Source organism: Nicotiana tabacum, chromosome 7, assembly GCF_000715075.1.
Source record: "Nicotiana tabacum cultivar K326 chromosome 7, ASM71507v2, whole genome shotgun sequence".
Taxonomy (NCBI): Eukaryota; Viridiplantae; Streptophyta; class Magnoliopsida; order Solanales; family Solanaceae; genus Nicotiana; species Nicotiana tabacum.
Window position 1 is genome coordinate 154,596,213 of NC_134086.1, and position 22,269 is coordinate 154,618,481.

Below are 22,269 nucleotides of genomic sequence, written 5' to 3' on the forward strand. Positions count from 1 at the left end.
GAATCATATAATGAACCTCAACAATGATAATGACAGTTGTATGGACCTATCAAAGAAAAAAACTAGTGGCATATATATGAAGAGGACCTCTGATCTTTGCATGTTTCTCGCTAAAGCTAAACTTCCAACAAGGACAGCAATGAATTTGTAAGACAGAGCATTAAAATCTTTCCCATAGACTGATTTAGTATCAACTGACTGCAAACATTCCATCCAGGCTGTTCCCATGGCTTCAGAAACATTCCATCTCTTCACGCGTTCCATGTCGCTTCTACTCCGTCGCTGTGCAGATGTAGCCATTGCCACTGCGCTGAGACCTCTTCCTGATCCTATCTTTGCATTGCGTTCAAGGTCTCGTGCAGCAGCCAATGCCGCTGCTTTTGCTGCCGCCTTGTCCTTGGGAATAGCTGGAGATTTGCTAGGTGCCTCTATCGGTTTCTGAAAACTTGAAAATGTATGAAGTCTAGCCGCTTTGCGCTCTAGCAATGAAGAATCCCGCTTGAGATGTGTGGTTGTTGCTGGTGCTGGAGCTTCTCCTCCAGCAGCGCCAGCAGCTAGCATTGCCAGTGCCATAGCAGCAGGTGGAGATGCAAAAGCAGCAGCCCAGCTAGGGGAGATCATAGAAAGAGCAGCCTGGATAAAAGAATATCTAAGTTCTTGGAGATTAACATATACAGAAGACTTTAGTAAGTTCATAGATGCAACTGACTAACAAAATGCAGCAGCATTTGCAAAATGTTTCTTTGGCTGAAGAGAGAGAGACTGTATAAACGAAAGTGGAATTTATTAATCTGCGGTTACAGAAATAAAAGAGATTAATTTATGTGACGGACAAAATAGAAACTGCAGACATGGATAGCGACAGAACAGAAAGCCAACCACAAAGCCTTAAGCTGGATGTGAAAAGATCCTAATCAATTAAGAAAATACATGAACAATTATGGATAGCTGTAACGACCATGTCATTTTATTCAACATTCATTCTAAAAACTCCAACTCCACAAAAAGATTACAGTAAAATCTAGAGCTGAAATTCCATCACTATGCACATGGAAGTCTAATATATCTACCTCAAGGGGCAAGGCATCTGCAGCCAATGCTCGGTCATCAACAACAAAAGGATTTGAACCATCTGCAGTTGCCAGTTCATGAATTCCTGCCAAGAGGGGTCGCCACCTCCTTAAGGCTGCAATAAAAGGTGGTAAGATAACCTCTAGATATTGCTTCCTTAGAGGAGTTCGATCCCTACCAACAGCATGCCAGACCTGCAACATACAGGTGACAGAAACATGAATCAAAATACTGAAAGCACCAGAAACAAAAGTGTACAGCTAAACTATAAGAACGACAGAGTTCTATCTTAAACATCTGTATAAATTGTTGACTCAGACAGGTATTCTAGATAGATATAATACTAACCTCAGAGAACATAACACAGGAGGCAACCAACACTCTCTGTCTTTTGGACTCAGAAATAGGCATGTTGAGAATTGGTGAAAGCACACTGTCCAGAGAAAATGAGTATGAGTGGGATACCAATTAGCATAAACTGGGAAGTTAGAATAAAATAATACTACTAAACAAACATCTGGTCGCGCTGACAGCTAGCATAAAAGATAATCTAATTTACTAATTTTTTGTAACATGTAGTCACGGGTAAGGGTAACTATGTCCACCAAGGCTTAGGCAGATGGGAAGAAATCACCTAGTGTTCTTTGTCCTTTGTCTCTGTTGGAATTTGAACCCTGGTCTCTATGGTTTTGACCTATTTCATTGACTATTAGGCCACACCCTATGGTGCCCAAAATGTTAGTCTAACTATGATGAAGAAATATAATCACACGGCCATAAGTACCGACACAACACCACTCAAGAAATAGGCTAATACAAAAGGAGAATATCAAGTAAAGTGGATGCCAATCTTGTCGGAGAAACTTAAAATTGGCAATGGACACCAGCAAAAAAAGAAAAACCAAAAGAAAAATACTAACATGTTGACATTACCAAAAGCTAGAAGCTAATGCCAATGAGTATTGACATAGATAAATGGCAATCCAGAAGGTTTTTTCTGACATTAGAGAAGCCAACAAGTATTGGGGTTGATAGAAAAAACTTCTGGATTGTCAAAAAAATTGGCCAGAGGCGTGCGCCGCTGGAATGGTCATGGACCAAAAGGTCAACAGAAAGGACACTAGAGTGCTGCCGAGAGAGCCGTGGCGCTGTCGGAATGGCCACTAGAAAGATAGAGCAGCCACTCATCGGAGATAGGAGCTGATGTCACCGGAGAGACGAAAACATTGAGCGGGTTCTACCAAAATCGTAGACTTTGATACCATGTGAAGAAATGAAGTTAACACTGGTTATAATGAAATAAAGATACACCTATTTATAGGTGTGAGATACACTTGCATCTCATAATTAACCAATGAAGAACTAACTTCATGCTAACACTTGACATTCGAACATTTCTGTAAGAACGCAACTCAACATTAACGTTAAACTCTTTAACACGCTAACAACCTTTATTAAGAATGCAATGTTCTGAATAGATGGATATTGTTAGAATAGTTATGTAACCATAATCCCATATGTATTAGGAGTAGGATATGTTATGTATATATATAGGGCTCATTGTATCATGTTTAACATATGTGAATAATATCATATTTTCTCCCGTGTATTGAGCTTTAGTGAGAAACCTATCGTTGTGCATCATTCCAGCAACTTCCGGGAAGAAACACCTCGTCGCCGTGCAATTTTCCGGCGACTTAGAAGGCTGCCCGTAATCACATCAATTTCTGTTGGTGTATGTAAAAAACCAACACCACCACAAGACTCCTCAGGCTCCGGCGACCAAACCCCACCGGAAAACTCCCTTACACGCGCCCTCACACGCCAGAACTTCCCGGCGAGATCCGACATACACACCCCACGCGCCGGCGCGTGAACACTGTTCCGGCCATTTTTTGAAAATCTTCCAGTTGGACAGTCGGATTGCCTAGTAATTCCGAGTCTATCCATACCTTTTTCGTTTGATACCTTTTTCGTTTGAGTCCGACCACTACCTTTTTCCGGTGACTACACTGACTTTTTCCGTCAGCTACAGTAATTTTCCGGCAAAAACAGTGTTTCCTTCATCTGTTTCAGCGAGTTGTCAGTTAATTCTTTCTGTTATTTGGTGATAATCCAATGATGTCTTTGGGAGTCAATGCTTTCGGGTCTAAAAACCTGGGTTCTGGCAGTTCCGGTGTTATGATTACCTCAGAACCTTTAATGGGAGGTTCAAACTACTTACCTTGGGCTTCGTCTGTCGAGTTGTGGTGTAAAGGTCAAGGAGTTCAACATCATTTAACAAAAAAGGCTAGCGAAGGTGATGAAAAGGCCAAAACACTTTGGGAGAAGGTCGATGCTCAGTTATGTAGTATCCTGTTGCGATCGATTGATTCCAAATTGATGCTCTTGTTCCGTCCATTCCAGACATGTTATTTAGTTTGGGAAAAGGCTCGTAATTTATACACTAATAATATATCCCGTTTCTATGATGTAATATCGCGAATGACAAGCTTGAAGAAATAGGAATTGGATATGTCTACGTACTTGGGACAAGTACAGGCAGTCATGGAAGAATTTGAGACGTTGATGCCAGTTTCTGCTAGTATTGAAAAGCAACAAGAGCAACGACAGAAGATGTTTCTAGTTCTTACACTCGCTGGACTCCCTAATGACCTTGATTCAGTACGTGACCAGATTTTGGCTAGTCCGACTGTCCCCACAGTTGATGAATTATTTTCTCGATTACTTCGCCTTGCTGCAGCACCAAGTCCCCTAGTGAGCTCATCACAGACACTTGACTCATCTGTCCTCGTATCCCAGTCAGTGGACAATCGGGCATCTCAAACTATGGAGAATAGACGAGGAGGAGGTCGTTTTGGAAGATCTAGACCCAAGTGCTCTTATTATCATAAACTTGGACACACTCGTGACGTGTGCTATTCTTTACATGGTCGCCCACCCAAAAATGCTTATGTTGGTCAGACCGAGACTACAGGTAAACAGGGATTTTCTTTATCTGAAGGGGAGTATAATGAGTTCCTTCAATATCGAGCAAGTAAGCAGACATCTCCACAAGTAGCATCTGTTGCTCAGACTGATACTTCTGTTGCTGGTAATTCTTTTGCTTGTGTTTCTCAGTCTAGTACTCTTGGACAATGGGTCGTGGACTCATCCGTTTCTGATCATATCTCTGGTAATAAATCACTTTTGTCAAATATTGCGTATTCACAGTCTCTTCCCACTGTTACTTTAGCCAATGGGTCTCAAACTAAAGCAAAAGGTGTTGGACAAGCGAATCCCCTACCCTCTGTCACTCTAGATTCTGTTCTTTATGTCCCTGGCTGTCCTTTTAATCTTGCATCTGTTAGTCGTTTGACTCGTGCCCTCCATTGTGGTATATATTTTATTGATGATTCTTTTATTATGCAGGACCGCAGTACGGGACAGACGATTGGAACAGGACTTGAATCAGAAGGCCTTTACTACCTTAACCCACTCAATTCCTCTGAAGCATGTCTAGTTACAGATCCTCCGGACCTAATTCACAGACGTTTAGGACATCCAAGTTTATCCAAGCTTCAAAAGATGGTGCCTAGTTTGTCTAGTTTATCTACATTAGAATGTGAGTCATGTCAGCTCGGGAAACATACCCGAGCCTCCTTTCCTCGTAGTATTGAGAGTCATGCAGAGTCTGTTTTTTCTTTAGTTCATTCTGATATATGGGGTCCTAGTAGAGTCAATTCAACCTTGGGATTTCGTTATTTTGTTAGTTTCATTGACGATCATTCAAGATGTACTTGGATTTTCTTAATGAAAGATCATTCGGAGTTGTTTTCTATATTCCAGAATTTTTGTGCTGAAATTAAAAATCAATTTGGTGTTACCATTCGCACTTTTCGCAGTGATAATGCCTTAGAATATTTATCCTCTCAATTTCAGCAGTTTATGACTTCTCAAGAAATTATTCATCAGACCTCTTGTCCTTATACCCCTCAGCAAAATGGGGTTGCAGAGAGAAAGAATAGGCACATCATTGAGACTGCTCGCACACTTCTCATTGAATCTCATGTTCCGTTGCGTTTTTGGGGCGATGCAGTTCTCACAGCTTGTTATTTGGTTAATCGGATGCCTTCATCTCCCATCCAGAATCAGATTCCGTATGCAATATTGTTTCCCCAGTCACCCTTATACTATGTTCCCCCTCGTGCTTTTGGGAGTACTTGTTTCGTTCATAACTTAGCCCCTGGGAAGGATAAGTTAGCTCTTCATGCTCTCAAGTGTGTCTTCCTTGGTTATTCTCGAGTTTAGAAGGGATATCGTTGTTACTCACCTGATCTTCGTAGGTACTTTATGTCCTCTGACGTCACATTTTTTGAGTCTAAACCTTTCTTTACCTCTTATGACCATTCTGACCACCTTGATATATCTGAGGTCTTACCTATACCAACTTTTAAGGAGTCTACTATAGCTCCTCCTTCACCTTCCGCCACAGAAGTCTTACCCGAGTCTACTATAGCTCCTCCTTCACCTTCCGCTACAGAAGTCTTACCCATTCCTACCGTTGGAGAGTCTAGTGTGGCTCCTCCTAGACTCCCTGCCACAGGAACACCACTCTTGACATATCATCGTCGTCCGCACCCAGCATCAGGCCCAGCTGATTCACGTCCTGCACCTGACCCTGCTCCTACTGCGGACTTGTCTCTTCCTAGTATACCGATTGCACTTCGGAAAGGTATACGGACCACCCTTAATCCTAATCCCCATTATGTTGGTTTAAGTTATCATCGTTTGTCATCATCTTATTATGCTTTTCTATATTCTTTGTCCTTTGTTTCCATCCCTAAGTCTACAGGTGAAGCATTGTCTCATCCAGGATGGCGACAGGCTATGATTGACGAGATGTCTGCTTTACATACGAGTGGTACTTGGGAGCTCGTCCCTCTTTCTTCAGGTAAATCTACTGTTGGTTGTCGTTGGGTGTATGCAGTCAAGGTTGGTCCAGATGGTAAGGTTGATCGTCTTAAGGCTCGTCTTGTTGCCAGGGGATATACTCAGATATTTGGGCACGATTACAGTGATACCTTCTCTCCCGTGGCTAAGATAGCATCAGTCCGCCTTTTTCTATCCATGGTTGTTGTTCGCCATTGGCCCCTCTATCAGCTGGACATTAAGAATGCCTTTTTACACGGTGGCCTTGAGGATAAAGTTTATATGGAGCAACCACCTGGGTTTGTTGCTCAGGGGGAGTCTCGTGGCCTTGTATGTCGCTTGCGCCGGTCACTTTATGGTCTAAAGCAGTCTCCTCGAGCCTGGTTTGGTAAGTTCAGCACAGTTATCCAGAAATTTGGCATGATTCGGAGTGAAGCTGATCACTCTGTATTCTATCGGCATTTTGCTTCGAGTCTCTGTATTTATCTGGTGGTCTATGTTGACGACATTGTTATTACCGGCAATGACTAGGATGGTATTACTAAATTGAAGCAACATCTCTTTCAACACTTTCAGACTAAGGATCTGGGCAAACTAAAGTATTTTCTGGGTATTGAGGTCGCTCAGTCTAGCTCAGGTATTGTGATCTCACAACGAAAGTATGCCTTAGATATTCTTGAGGAGACAGGAATGACAGGTTGTAGACCTGTTGACACTCCGATGGATCCGAATTCTAAACTTCTACCAGGACAAGGGGAGCCTCTTAGCGATTCTGCAAGATATAGGCGGTTGGTTGGTAAATTAAATTACCTTACAGTGACAAGACCTGACATTTCCTTTCCTGTGAGTGTTGTGAGTCAGTTTATGGATTCTCCGTGTGATAGTCATTGGGATGCAGTTGTTCGCATTCTTCGGTATATAAAATCAACTCCAGGCAAAGGTTTATTGTTTGAGGATCGAGGTCATGAGCAGATCGTTGGATACTCAGATGCTGATTGGGCAGGATCACCTTCTGATAGACGTTCTACTTCTGGATATTGTGTCTTAGTAGGAGGAAATTTGGTATCTTGGAAGGGCAAGAAACAAAATGTGGTTGCTCGGTCTAGTACAGAAGCAGAATATCGAGCAATGGCTATGGCGACATGTGAGCTAATTTGGATCAAACAGTTGCTCAAGGAGTTGAAATTTGGTGAGATTAGTCAAATGGAACTTGTGTGTGATAATCAAGTTGCTCTTCATATTGCGTCAAATCCAGTGTTCCATGAGAGAACTAAACCCATTGAGATTGACTGTCACTTTGTTAGAGAAAAGATACTCTCGGGAGATATTGCTACAAAGTTTATGAAGTCGAATGATTAGCTTGCAGATATTTTCACCAAACCTCTCACTGGTCCTCGTATTAACTACATATGTAACAAGCTCGGTACATATGATTTATATGCACCAGCTTGAGGGGGAGTTTTAGAATAGTTATGTAACCCTAATCCCATATGTATTAGGAGTAGGATATGTTATGTATATATATATAGGGCTCATTGTATCATGTTTAACATATGTGAATAATATCAATCATATTTTCTCCCGTATATTCTCACAGATATAACTGAGGGCTGGAAAAAAATATAGAAATGATCAAAGTGACATGATATTGTTTCTACCCAAGTGCTCTGAATTGGACAGAAGCAAGAAAATAAGAAAATATGTTCTCAGTGGTGGCTGAGCAAGAAGTTGATATAAGGGGATTCAAAAAATTCTAAAACGTCACAGTTGGGATCTGAACTTGTGACCTAAAGCAACTTTTGAACCCCATTACCACTTCACTAGAATCTTCCCTTTTTTCAAGGGGATTCAACCGTTTATATATAACCAATTTCCAAGTTTAATATTCCTTCGAAGTGGATTCAATTGAACCCCTTTACTTATACCTAGCTCCTCCCTTGTTCTCAGAATATTTCAGTACTTTTACTTTTTTTTTATGAAGAATATATCAGTACTAATATTTCTTTCTATACAGTACCATTACCAGAAGTCTTGTGCATATGCAAAAAATAATAAATAATTAAAAAGAGAAACAAAACCAAAAAGAAAGAAGAGGAGAATTGAGTAGCTCTCAAAAAGGGTCAGCATATGCATACCTCCACAACAATGAGGATCGTGGTTTTCTTGATGGTATACGAGCATTAACGTCTAAAATAGAAAGATTGCTAGTCTGTCTACGGAAACCCTCTGATTTCCCATCTTCCGTGTTTCCATGCCTCATTAACATCTGATTTACACCATCATCTTCTTCCCTTAATGAGACAAGCACCATGCGCAGCATGCAAAGAAAAGGCTGGTCACTGTCTAACAATTGGTATAGTGCTGCCATGCCTCCCATTCCAGTACCTGATCCTCCTCCAATACCAAGACCACCACCCAGTCCAGACTCATCTAACAACAGTGCTTCTAGCATTGCAACCGACTTCTTTATTAAAGGAAGTTCAATCCAGTTTCCATCAGCATCTTTTTCCAATGCAAAATTCCAAGCTTCCCAACCACTGCCACCACCACCAATTACTGAGGTGTTTGAGGGAAGGCCAACTCCATACCATAATCGACTCCTGTATTTCCACCCCTCAGCTAAATCCAAGGCACAGCTGCCATAAGACACAAATGCACAAGAAACAGATTCATAAGGTTCAGCAGCTGCTGCTGCAGCGAGTCGTTCCATCACAGTTGCAGATATCTGTCCATTAGGATCGGCCATTGATGCAAGAACCTAGTAGAGATCAGCAATTACTCAGTAAACTAAGTCCAATGAAGACAACAACAACAAACCCAGTGTAATCCCACAAGTGAGGTCTGGGGAGAGTAGTGTGCACGCAACCTTACCCCTAGAGAAGGTAAAGAGGCTGTTCCAATAGCCCCTCAGCTCAAGCAAAGCACAGTTACAGCAGTATTTAAAAAGAAATACAGTGGAACAAGAAATACAGTGGCTAAGTCCAATGAAGAAGAAACCAAATATAATATCGTAAACTGTTACAAACACCTAACATGGTCTCCCGACAAATAAGCTAGAGAGCCTTATAAGCATGACTGAGGACTACGCCTGCATTCTTAACCCAATTACCAGTGAGACTGGCGTTTTCCGAAATAATTACATGTAGTGTAAGTGAAAATGCAGCAACCACAGTCACAACTGATAATAGTTTATAGAAGACGCAGGAAATAGAGAACATCTAGAGATACAGACACATAGAAGCAGAATAACTCCAACAGGACTGCCAGGAAAATATGCACATTACAGGCGGTGGAAAAAGAAAAATAGAAGATCTGCGGACTGATATGAACACGTAGTACTAGAAGAAGAGGAATTATTCACACTCAAGCATAAGTCAATAAGTACATACATCGAGTGAAAGTCTCCCAGAGCCATTGGATTTACGTTCAGCTACAGTTTCAGGAGGATCTCCACCAACAGCACTTGCAGACTGACTACCTACAGGCACAACATTTGACAGAGGGGAAACAGAACCAGCAGGAACACGTGAAGTCCTGTAAAGTTTGCTCTGCAGCCTCAGATGGTCTTCAACAAGCATTAAAATCACAATGGCATTCTCCACCAAGGCAACAGAAAGTTGAGCCGCATTTTCTGCTCCCATCTTAGCATCCTTAGCGGACAACCCTTCAGCTGCCACACCAGCGGCTGCTGCCGCAATAACTTGAGTCTGTGGAAAAAGAAAAGCTGGATGTAGACATTGTTGTAGTTTCCGCAAATGTTAACGTCAACATTAGGATGCAATTAAAAAGTTACTTTGACTTGTCAAAGGAAAAGTTTAGGATGAATTTACTCCGAAAATAACACAAAATTTAACTGTCGTCAAGGGGCTAAAACAAATTTTGCTATAGTAATAATTTTAGAAAGGAGCACAGTGACACCAAGCTAACAAGCAAGCAACCATATTTGTGCTATATTCATACTTTACATTAAAGCATATAGAGAGAGCTGGACATGCAAATGCTCTCTCTCCGCCCAAACAAATTCTTCTTAGAGGTTTCCTGTGTTTCTCGTTGTGCATCATTAGTATAGTTACCCTTACTTATCAAACAGAAAATTACTCAGAATTTAACAAAAATCGGGACTGCCACCAAGGAATGAAAACAAAGTTGATTTTGAAATAAAAACATTTCGAAAGGATCAAGGTGACACCAATGCCCAAGCTAACTACAAAGGAAACCAAATTTGTGCGAAATTCAGACTTCAATTAAAAAATATAGAGAGCTCAACATGCATCCCCCCTTTTTCCCACACCCCTCCCCCAACTCTGCTGGTGCTTTTCTGGTTGTTCTCAAACAAAAATCTACAAATAAAAATGAAGAACACACGGGTATCACCCAGTTAATCCAAGAAATTAAAACAAAAAGAAAAGTCTCTCTGGGCACAAATGTAAGAATATACAATAAAAGCCAGAAATTTTGAAACAGACAACACTAGCACATTTCTATTAACATCTCAAGTAGCACAAACTTGGCCTCGAGTAGTAACTTGCTTTTACCCTGTTCAAAAATCACACTGCAGCAGGTATTTCTGATATCATATGGAAGATAGAAAATCATTAGCAAAAAGACAAAAGGAATATTAAGTTCCATCTTCAGTTTTCACCATAGAGAGCAAAGCTTGAAGAACAAGGTTACCTGAACCTGCAACTCCCGTGCAGCAAAATCCAGCAAGCTGCCCAACAGCCTTCTTTTGAAAATGGGCAGTGACTCTTCACGTCTTGGGACGAATAGATGAGCAAAATTGAAAACTAATGAGAACCCCAAAATTGCTTTTGATAGAACATAAGATGTTGTCTTTAGACACCACTCACCACACAAGACACATGAAAATTGAAATGGTCCTTCAAAGGAAATATAGCCTAGACAGGCTATGTTCCCTGATTTAGTAACAACTTAAGCTAATCATAGATGGGACAAACACACTGAAAGTCAAAAAAGTCGATACAGCCAAGTTTCCATTCTCTAAAGATCATAGTCAAGGTCCTGAAGACATAATGCTTTTCAGCTCTCCGAAGATTAGGTCTGTACGAAGTCACGTTTTTTTTTTTAACAACTAGAATAAACTTCACCATGCACGTCAACATGACGCTGTTATTAACAGCCAAGCATGCTATTTTCTTTTAATTTAGTCTGTCTTACAGTATGGCAGGTACTAGAACTTAGGCCAGGATATAATTGGAAAGCAAATTTTATACAATTTTTACAAAACGCTTGTTTTCAAATATGTATTGTCGATGCAGAATTTCTGACAATGGAAACATCGAGATATTGATGAAAACCGAAAGGAATAGAAAGCTAAACCATATATGATATCCAGTAAGCAGCAGTGAAATAAGCCAAAAAACCAAAATTTCCATGTACTTCATTTAAACTGATTGAAAATTGCAATAACCAGAGCAACTTAATGCATGAAGCACATCTAATAACATACTAAATAATTCAATATAGAGTAGATTTATGCAGGAAAAAGGGGATAGTCTACACAAAACATATAGCATTTTGAAAGAAATGACCTTTTCAAGAGAAAAATCACTAGAGAAAAACCAAACACTGAGAGCTACTCAATAAACTTGTCAAGTCTAGTACCTGATTCTCTGGTCTCCTGTGCTAGAACCACCCACCATCGAGAGCCATTCTGCACAATGAATTGTAGCTTCAATATCCTGTCCAAAAAAATTTATCAAAAGAAATGTTCGATGCAAAATATTAAAATAGAAGAACGATCAGTGCAAGGGACAAAAGAAAGAGCAATATGAAAAATAGTTATAATAAGTTACTGAAGCCTCCTCATTCTTCTTAGGTCAATCAGCAAATGACATAAAACACCAAGAAATCTAACACCTAAAACAAAAGGAAATCAGGCCAGGAGATGACTCATAATCAAAAATCAGAAAGAGCAGTCATCAAGTACTTATTGATTTCAAAGTAGTCAATCCCATTTGCTCATTGTGGTATTGCAAATATGAAGGTGTTAGATATTCATTTATGTAAGTGGATAGATTAGTGAGTATAAGCAAGTCAAGAACCCACATGAGGGGTTTGGTTTTCGAGTGATAAAAAGGGGTTTGTGCCTGTTCCAAGCAAAACTCCTCTAGTTTGCACAAGGAAAGCAATTTTGGCATTACGCATGCTGCTTCTCCATATCGTTTTACATGTTCTTATCATCTCTAATATTTTGACAGTACTAATACCTCTCACTTGTGCCAATTCCCCATCTTCTCTATATCCCAAGTTAGCTGTCTTAATTTGAACAAGCATGTGAGTTGATAAAAAATGAAATTAGTGCAGTACTATAAATATAACTAGAAAGAACAAAAAATGTCTGAAGAATCAAGGACTGACACAATCATTCCAAGACTACAACAAATCCATTCAGCTCTCAATAAGACATCTTATTCCTACAATCATTATTATTAGTTGCTAGCTCACCTCTCAGATAGAATCATTCACTCCATTCTTCTCCATCTTAGTGAATACACTCTGTTAGTTAGCATCTTACTGGTGCTACACTTATGTCCTCAATGTTTTTTTAAAATGCAGCACAAACCGAGCAGAATGATGTCACATGAGAAAGGAGACTGGTTCACAAAATTTACCTGCCATCCATCCTTCTGACGCATTGAGTGCTCTAACACAATTATAAGAAAGTTGTGTATGAGGTCTTCTATATCTCTCAAGCTTCCTGGGTTTGCATTCTTACTTGCTCCTGTCTGTCATAGAATGATCATAAGAATTAAAGTCAGAATTTACATTTCTTTTAGCCTCTGCTGACAATGAAAAGTTCACTCTAACTACTACATCACAGGGAAAAGACGTATCAGAAAAGACATTTAGTAGCTCCACCTACGAGCCTCACTTTCAAGTTAGCGAAGGGTAAAAAGTCTACCAGTGACCACATGGAAAACTAATCCCGTATACAGATGCATGAGAAGAAATGCAAAACGAGGTGGCAACATGCACAAAAAGTATCAAAATGAAAAACAAAACCGAAATGTATTTGTATCACTCTTCACATGACTTCCAGAAAGAAAGCAAAGTAATTCTTTGTGAAATAGCATAAGAAATCGACCTCATAGTTAGATATCAGGATCTCCAATATCCACTCAGGCCATTCATCCATTTTGGTTAGATTGATTCTGTTTTCGGGATGACTGCATGCCATAATCAGAAGATCCTGAAACCAAACAGAAAATTGAAGTGAGAGAGAGGTAGGAGAGGAAGAGAAACAACAAGGACAATATAAGAAAGCAATAAATTGACATGAAGCGTCGTATCCTTATTTCTTTTTGGTGCACCCATTCCTGTTTGTATAGAAGATTGGGGTGTTGTTCGTAGAAAACCATATCTTTCTGTAAGGTTTTCTACTTTTTGGTTTACATCTTGTATACGGGCGTCCGTTTGCCCTTCATTTAGTAAAATTTTACTTTATAAAAAAACACTTATTAGCTGATTGCATTGATTCTTCCATCAAAACAGAACTTGTACATTTAACTAACCATGCAACAATTTTTATATAAATAACTGTGAAACTTACTTGAGGCATAGTTGTTGTCCTAACTGTGAAACTCAATATGACAGCCTATAACCTAATTGCCTCACCACTCACAAAGATCCTTGTTCATCTAGAAGTGTCAGAACCAATGTTATATTTGCCTTATTCTACAGAAATAGTTCCGATGTAGAAGTTTGATGTTAAATATTCAATTAAGAACTTGGAACCAACCGATAACCAAGTCCTCACTTTAAAAATCATCTAAAACCAGTAAAAAAAAAATTAAAACACCGCATCCCATGGTAATGAAGTGCCAAGAGCCTACACCCATTTCAGCACAAAGAAGATAAGGCACAATAAGCTGTTAGGAAAAACGGGGCACAATTCAGTACCTGCAGTGCTCGGCTTTGCAATTGCTTTGGTGCATATGGAAGTGACCGTAAAAGAATCAATAAAAGTTGGATATGCTCAAACCGATGCCCAGAATCATAGAAGTTCAATCCATCATCTGTTGACGAGGCATTTATCTACATCAGGAGCGAAAAGGCTTCAGATTTATCTGTGATACATTGCTTAAGCACAGAAAACTCAATAGTAGATAGTATAGCCCAAACACTCTAGCATCTATAGATAAAGTGACTATCTGAATAAGTAACAGAGAGGAAATTCAAAAAATCAAACAATGAGGCTTTCAACAAAACTAATCATAAAAAGGATTAAATGAGCCCAACCAAGATATTCAAGAACACCTATACTGATCATAGCATAAACCATGTCTAGATACCCTAAAACTGGTTTTCCCGGAAAAGAAAAACTTAAACTATTAATTGTACGAATAAGAAAGGTCTAGACTGAATTTTCACATCAATATCGCGTGATTAAAAATGTGGAATTATTACCCATGAGGTGAATAGTATAATATTGATACGCAGATTATATTCATTTGATTTCTTTTTGTTTAAACCCTATTGGTGACATTGATACTCCAGCACATAAACTGTCAGAAGATAATGCACTGAGTTTCTTTCATTTACTTGAGAATCAGATCCTACGAGAACGCAGTAACTATCTTATTGAAACACAGCAAAGAAAGGAAATTTTCCTAGAAAAATCCTAAGAGGATTTCCACAAAAAGAAATTATCCAAAACAGAATAGAAGAAGTGCAGGAACAGAGTTTCTGAGGAAGCAGCAAATCAAGAGGAAAAGCATATTAATACCGAGGCACCCAATAAAGCTGTGTATACTCTGCCAGTCATGAGTCTATTTGGTGCTGCTTGGAAGGCCTTTTGTAGCGCAAAAAGTAGAAGGGAAACCTTATCATCAAACATGGTACCCCCTCCTTCCAGCAACCCCAAAAGGTTGTTTGTCACATCTGGGGGAGCATGCGTACCAAATTTCAGATAGCCTGATGAAACTAAAGCACCCAAAAGGTTAATAATTCCAAGCACAATTTCATCACTTTTGTCAACATTGTATGCATTATTCCGTGCATTTTCAGCACTTATCGAAAAGCTTATACCACCCAGGTTTTTTAGAAATCCATTCTCTGGGATGGACTGCATCCTCTCGATATTAGACCCAGTAGAAATTGTGGCACCCGCAACATTGGAGGACTCAGATATAGAATCCATTTCACTTAAATTTGTCTCTCTTTCTTTTGTTAATCCAGTTTCACCAACTTGACTACTTTCTGTGGGACAATGCGTCTCAGTATCCAATTCAGTTTCCTGGGCTGATGCAACAGTATCATCATGATCGAAAGAGGATAAATCATCACAATCACCAATCTTTACTTCGCGCTGCAATAGGACAAGAAGTGTTTCTATACCACCAGAAGATAAAAAAGCATCAGCAAAGGTTTGAGCCCTGGACATATTTGGCTGTACAACCAACCTGTACATGAGATGTAGCACCCTGGCAACCTGAGAGAACCAAATTATATTAGTAGATTCAAGTAGAAAGTCTGGCACATCTGATGGAAAATATCAACTAAAAAAATGAAAGTATCAAGAAATTTCTCTTTTAAGACTAAGATTCCATTCCCCAGTGAGCAAAAGGAAGAAATGTGACATATTTTTCAAGCCATACAACCTATGATTCATACCAATATCGATACCTATCCAGTAAGGGAGGGAAAAAAAGCATAACATCACTAAGAACTGTAACTAAATGAATGGAAGTTAAATGAATAGGTCGAATAAAAGGATTGAGACAAGGGGATCCATTGTCTCCCATGTTTTCAATATTAGTTGGAGGCTTTGAGCATGATGATACATAGAGCAGTTGCAGGGAGTATTTGAAATGGTATCTAAGCTTTCCTTTAAAGATCAACAAGAAACTTAACTAGCCTAGAAATTTCCTCAACACTCACTATACTTGTATAAGAAAAACATGCACATTACCTGATTTGGTTGTGGACAATCCACCATGAAACCAAGCAAACAACGGATATCATCTGTAGCTAGCGAAGGAGGGGCAGCCACAACTAAGAGTTCAATAACAACTAAGAGTTCATCGACCAAAGCATTTACTTCACCCACAGGACGTGTTTTCTCATTCATAAATGTATCGGCAGAGTCACCTTCACAAATAGTCCAATAACATCTCCTGCAGCCATCTAGAAGCATCTGAATGGCATTAGCATCTCGCATTACAGATGACTCAGTGAAAACCATATCTGCAAGTGAAGAGAGAAGCTTCTTCTGAAGACCATAACTGCATAAGCTCCAAATCCTCAGATCCAGTAGAAGCATACTGAAAAGCTGCACTTTGAGTGTGTGGTTTTGCTTTTGTGATTGGCACAATGAAACAACTGCTGCTACAAGTGCCTCATCCCCAACTCCATCACGCTTTGCAACATCAAGGGAAGACAAAGTTTGTAGAAGGTAGTTCAAGATTCTTGACAGGACTTCTGGCCCTTTTCTGCGGCTCAGCTCTTCATTGTTTCCAGGATGTTCAACGGCTCTAGAGATAATTCTGAATATGGGAGCGGCAAGAGCAGTTGTGGCTAATGATAAAGAAAGGTCGCCTTGCTGAGGTTCCAAGCTATTCTCTTGCACATTACTCACTGCCAAAGGAAGTAAGGACATGGGGCCTCCATATGCCAGTGCCCAAAGAGCTTCCGTTGGGCGCATTCTTGTTGCAACATGGACTTGCCCAAGAATTTCTGCAGGTCTTCGAAGCATACCTGAAGAATTCAGAATTATTAACAATAACAGATTGACAACTGTTACATTCTTCAAGCTACAATTAAAAAGAGACAAAATAAACATGTGAAGGACAAACTTTGCTCCCTGACTTATCTTTTACCAAATAAAAGAAAGACAGAGAAGGGGGAGGGGGGTTACATATTTAATTAGTATACAGAAAATATTTGTCAAGCACTGTCCAAAATGATCAAATAAGAATATGAAACTTAAAAGTTCCATTATTAAATAGGAGGCTCTAGAATATGAAACTTAAAACTTCCATTATTTAGTAGGAGGAGAAAGATATGAGTGTGAACAACACAATCACGCAAAGAATTTCCCCTCAACACGATACTGCTACCTCTGCCCAAACCTTTTGACCCCCATCTAAAATATACGCATAGTTAAATGAACATAGGCAGGGAAATACATAAGGTGGTCTAGGTGTAAAGTTTATAGGATCAGTGGTAGAAACTCTAAAGCATCAAGCGTTGTAGTGATAATCTAGAAGATAATGGACATCAGAATTCAAATTGATATGTGCTGTAAATGTAACAGAATTGTCAAACCTGCTGAACCAGAAGGAGAAGCATCTGGACAAAAACGGCCACTGAGCAAGCCAGGATGATAAAGGAGATGAAGGTATCCAGAGATTTCAGCATCAAGAAGAGAACTTTCTTCAGCCAACTTTTGCACATAGTCATTTGTTGCTAACCACGGCGAGCCAGCTCCATGACCAAAAGAAGAAAGCACATCTCCTCCCCTAGACGCCAAACGTGCCATTTTCTCTGGCCCAATTGGTTCCTTAAAAATGTATACAGGGCCCATCTCAGCAAACAAAGGGCACTGACGACGACGACGTTGTAAACCAGCCATAGTTGGGGGTGGATTAGTCCCAATACAGCAGAATGCAAGTGGCTTGGATATCCGGGGAAAGTCAAATGGTCGACTCTCGTACAAGGATCCATCTATGTACAGCCTCAGTTCACTCTCTGCTTTCCCAAGGAGGCCTTGCTTACAAGAGTGTTCAAGACCAATAAAGTACCAACACTGTGGCTTGAACGCATGAGTGAAATGCAAAGAAGACTTCCTTCCTTTCCCACTACCGCTTTCAACTACCAAAAATTGGGCGTGAAAATATGCTTCAATTCCTTGATTATCAGCTGACAGGAAACTGAAGAGCCGTGGCATGTGAGCTGTGCCTTCTCCAGCCAGTGCACTGGCTGCAGCAGCAGCTGACATTGCAGATGATTTTCCTGATGTGGCAGCTGCAGCGGCAGCAATTGCAGCTGCAGCAGTTGCTGTATTTAAAGTGTCAGCAAAGGACTCAATGTAGATCCATGTAGCAAATGCATATCCATTAGTAAAAGGCCAGCGACTCTCCCCTGGACCCAGCAAGCCAGAGCTTTCACCATCAAATTCAAAGGTACATGCTGGACCGCTCGACTCTTTCCCACTCATGGCCTTCTCCAAGGAAAGCAATAAACGAGCTGCCCACTTAGTTGCAAGTGTTTTTGTGACTACTTGAAACCAACTATGCAGATCCCTTACACTAAGAGAATGTGCAGATAAGTGTTGAATGCATAGACATAAAGGAGTCCCATCCCATCTTGAAATTGTTGGCTCTGAAGTAGCAAGATCCTGACTAAAAATCTTTTCAGCCGATTGCAGCAGGACACGCAACAAACCAGCTGTAGAGCACATTGCTCGGTTTCTAGTGCAAGCACGCAAGATAGCAAGCAAACCCTTAACCATGCGAGTCCTGGGCGACATGAGACCTGCAATGTCCCCAATGGAAGGAAGCCAAGGAACGAGTTCAGCCGCCACAATGGCTGCCCTAGAGTTCAACATTACGCTTGGTGGATTATTATCCTCATCATCCTCAAAAGACTCAACCCCTCCCATGGTGGCAAGAAGTGAATCAACTACCAAGAATGCAATAGAATCAGCGTCATCCTCTCCATTCCCAAAACTCTCGACACCACTCACAACATTTTTCAGCTTGTCCAAGCCTTCAGGCTTTCCCATAATAGCAGAGTCCACTAAATGCAAGAGTTCAGGTTCCACATTAGGCACTGCCTGTTTAGGCTTAGGTTTAGGGGGTGATCCAAATGGAGAATATGCACTATCCCCATAAGAATACAAACCCGAATCAACCGAAGAAGATGACTGTCTAGTTTCATCAAATTGGCTATCATGGTGCACCTCAATGTCAACAGAATCAACCCCAGATGGGATTTTTCCTACAGAAAATTCAAACTTGTCCTCAGACAATCTTAAATGATCAGATCTTGGAGAATGACTTAAGTCCCCAACAATTTTATCTTGATCTTTCAATGAAACATTGTCAAATAGCTCATCATCTACCATAGGAGCTGAAGGAGAATCAACCCCTTTCAAGACTACATTATTATGTACAATATTATCTACATTATCACCACCAACTTCATTTTTGGGTTTCTCCTCTTCCATTCTGAAAACCCAAATGCCTCAAAAGTACAATCTTGTAAATAGTATCATAACTATAACGATGGGGAAACTTGAGACATGCACATTTTTTTGTTTTCAATAAACGCAGAAGGGGAAACAAAAATGGTAATCAAGATTTTACCTTTTTCAGAAAGTTGATCCAATATCTGGAATTGAAGGATCAAGAAAATGAAGAATCAGCGAGGAGTGGGGGGAATGGAAGCGAAATAGGAGGAGAGTTGAGCGCGAGATAAAAGGCCGAGCCAGCCAACTGAAGCTGGTGATGATGGTTACGGGTTTTGCTTAAACAGCCCATTTGCTAATCCAAGGGTTTGCCTAGTCAAATATCCAGCCCATTTGCATAATCTTTTATGCTTCCTTTCTTTTTCTTTTCTTTTCTCTTTTCTTTGACTAATTGTACATTCCTTATATCTTCAATTTTTTGATTGGTCAAAATTTTATTAGCTCATCCAAAACGAAGAGAGGAACACTAGTAGGGAGACCCCGCTTAAATAAGTTACTCCCTCTACTCCAATTTATGTGGCGAAACACCAATTTCTTAATTTTGATCATAAATTAAACATAAAATTTATATATTTGAAAATTACTTAACAAGCACTATAAGTTACGATAATTAATAATTCAAAATATCTAAAAGGCATATAAAATAATCACGATCAAAGAAAAAAAAATTTGACTCTCGAAATTCTAACTCTGCCGCATAAATTAGGATAGATGGAGTATATGATAATAGCGTTTGAAATTCCTGAGGGATAACAAGAATACTTGCTTTGCTACAATTCATGGTGGATCACTATGAATTTAGTCTAAAAATATCGTAAGCGGAATACAAGGAATTTATGATAGAGTTGATCTGTCATAACTCATGATGGATCACCAAAAGTTTATTGCAAAAATGTCCTGACAGATTACCAAGAATCTGATGGATGGACAAAAATATTTTATACACGCCTTGCAGAGGTCCTAACGAACATTAGGACTTTGGCCCAAATTGTATTATAACTTTAGAATAAATTGTTCGTAAGTCTTGAAAAATCACAAAAAATTGCACATAAAATACGTTTTTTCTCAAAATTTGATATTCACGTCTTTTAATACCAATCCTAAAAATATTGAATGATTAGTTTTAACTCAGGCCTTCAAAAATCAATAAATCTGTCTTATCGTCTTAACAACTTTTTTTTTCCAACTCAACAAATTTAGTTGTGTGTCCGTAATTTATTGTAAGAAGAAGAAGGAGAACAAGGAAGAAGAAGGAGAACAAGGAAGAAGCGGGAGAATACGAGACCAAGTTCTGGCAAGTGTATAGCATCGAGGTTGTATCGCACAAAAAATTTTAACAAGGCCAAAAGTTAAACACTAACGCTTAGGGAGGAGTGAAATTTCTTGAAAAATATAACTTCCTCGTGTGCATAAAAAAAATACAGTGGTGCTAGCAACGTACTATCACCTATTTATCTTTTATTTTCTCGTATTTGTATGCCCTTAATTGAGCATTAATCATAACAAACTTGAACTAACTTGTCTGGTCAAAATAAAACAGTTGAAATTCAAGTAGTTAAAAACTTGGCCACTTATTTTTTTGATAGCATTGTTTTTGTATGCTTAAATAATATTTATAAAATCCTTAATCGAAATGTATGAGATTTAACTGTAACGACCCAACTGGTTGTTTTGAGCAATTGCGTCCGGTTCGGTAATTTGAGGTCACGAGCAGCTTCATATTATGTTTATCGACTTGCGTGTGCAGTCCGGACGTGAAATCGAAAAGCTTTTATGTGAAAATATGAAAAATATAGTAATTTCTAGAGTTAAAATTTGGTTTTTAGTTGACTTTGGTCAACATTTTTGGTAAACGGACTCGGATCTATGTCCCGATGATCCCGGGAGGTCGACGGTAAAATATGGGACTTGGCGTATGCACGGAATTGAATTCCGAGGTCTCTAGCCTTAGAAAATAATTTTTGAAAAAAATTGTTGTGCTGGTTTTTAAAGGAAATAAAGAAATGAATTAATGTTTGAACTCCGGTACAAGTTTGTTATAATATTTAAGTCCTATCTGTAAAATTTGGTGGGAACCAGAATTGATTTGACGTGATTTGGACATCCGGTTGAAAAGTTAGAAAATCATGAGATTTGATGTTAAATTTGTAGTTTTTATGTTATTTTAATGATTTGATCATACGAGCAAGTATGTATGATATTTTTAGACTTGCGTGCATATTTAGTTTGGAGCCCCGAGGGCTTGAGTGAATTTCGGATAGGTTTAGGCTATGTTGCGCTTGTTTTTTTATGCTTCATCGTCGTTTCTTCAAGCAAAAATAACACCACATTGAGCAAATAAGATCCAAATTCAGTTTTGTTTAAACTATTAGATCCGTATCAAAATTACGGAGCTATAGGAAAAAGAATCATCGAATTTGGACATCGTATGGGGAAGTTATGCTCATTTTCGTGTCGGGAAAAATTGTTGGTTTCTAGTGTGTTCGCAAATACGAACTTTTTCATCGCATTTGCGATGCCCAGTTCGTAAATGCGACTTCTGCCAGGTCTGCTTTGTTCGCAATTTGCGAGGGTTCGTAATTCGCAAATGCGACATTTGAGGCCTCTTAAGTGAGATTTTAGACGGGATTTTCACCCATTTTTCAACTTTATCAAACCCTACACCTCCATAGGCGATTTTTCAAGATCTCAAACTTCTCCAAATCATCGGGTAAGTGACTCTAATCAATTTTCAACTATATTTTGTGATTATATCTTAGATTGAACATCAAATTCATGAGAATCTAAAGGAAAATTTGGGGAAAATTGTGAAATCTTTCAAAAATGTAAAATGATGATTTGAATGATCAAATGGTATCGAAATTAGATAATTTTTGTATGGGTGAACTCGTAGGGGAATGGGTGTTCGGTTTTTGTAAATTTTGTCAAGTTCCGAGGTGCAGGCCCGGGGAGTTAACTTTTGTTGACTTTTTGCAAATTGTATAAGAATCATAGTTTTGTCAATTGAAATCATTTTCTCTTGCATTGTTTGATGTATTCAAGTCGTTTTTGGCTAGATTGATCTGAGCGTTGAT

General features: G+C 39.3%; 1 protein-coding gene across 1 annotated transcript in view; it reads right to left on the reverse strand.

The window, feature by feature from the left end:
* The window catches only part of LOC107794315 (BEACH domain-containing protein C2), a 31,416-nt gene extending 11,890 nt beyond the window's left edge, over nt 1-19,526 (reverse strand). Inside the window, exons 1-13 of the mRNA XM_016616797.2 lie at nt 17,272-19,526; nt 15,917-16,701; nt 14,732-15,436; nt 13,906-14,040; nt 13,091-13,195; nt 12,618-12,731; nt 11,608-11,684; nt 10,657-10,738; nt 9,372-9,689; nt 8,118-8,740; nt 1,420-1,504; nt 1,071-1,265; nt 88-633 (exon numbers count right to left, since the gene is read on the reverse strand). Of these exons, the coding sequence (XP_016472283.2) occupies nt 88-633; nt 1,071-1,265; nt 1,420-1,504; nt 8,118-8,740; nt 9,372-9,689; nt 10,657-10,738; nt 11,608-11,684; nt 12,618-12,731; nt 13,091-13,195; nt 13,906-14,040; nt 14,732-15,436; nt 15,917-16,701; nt 17,272-19,174 (5,673 nt within the window). The 5' untranslated portion in view covers nt 19,175-19,526. The remainder of the gene's footprint in view (nt 1-87; nt 634-1,070; nt 1,266-1,419; nt 1,505-8,117; nt 8,741-9,371; nt 9,690-10,656; nt 10,739-11,607; nt 11,685-12,617; nt 12,732-13,090; nt 13,196-13,905; nt 14,041-14,731; nt 15,437-15,916; nt 16,702-17,271) is intronic.
* Nucleotides 19,527-22,269: the final 2,743 nt, after the last annotated feature.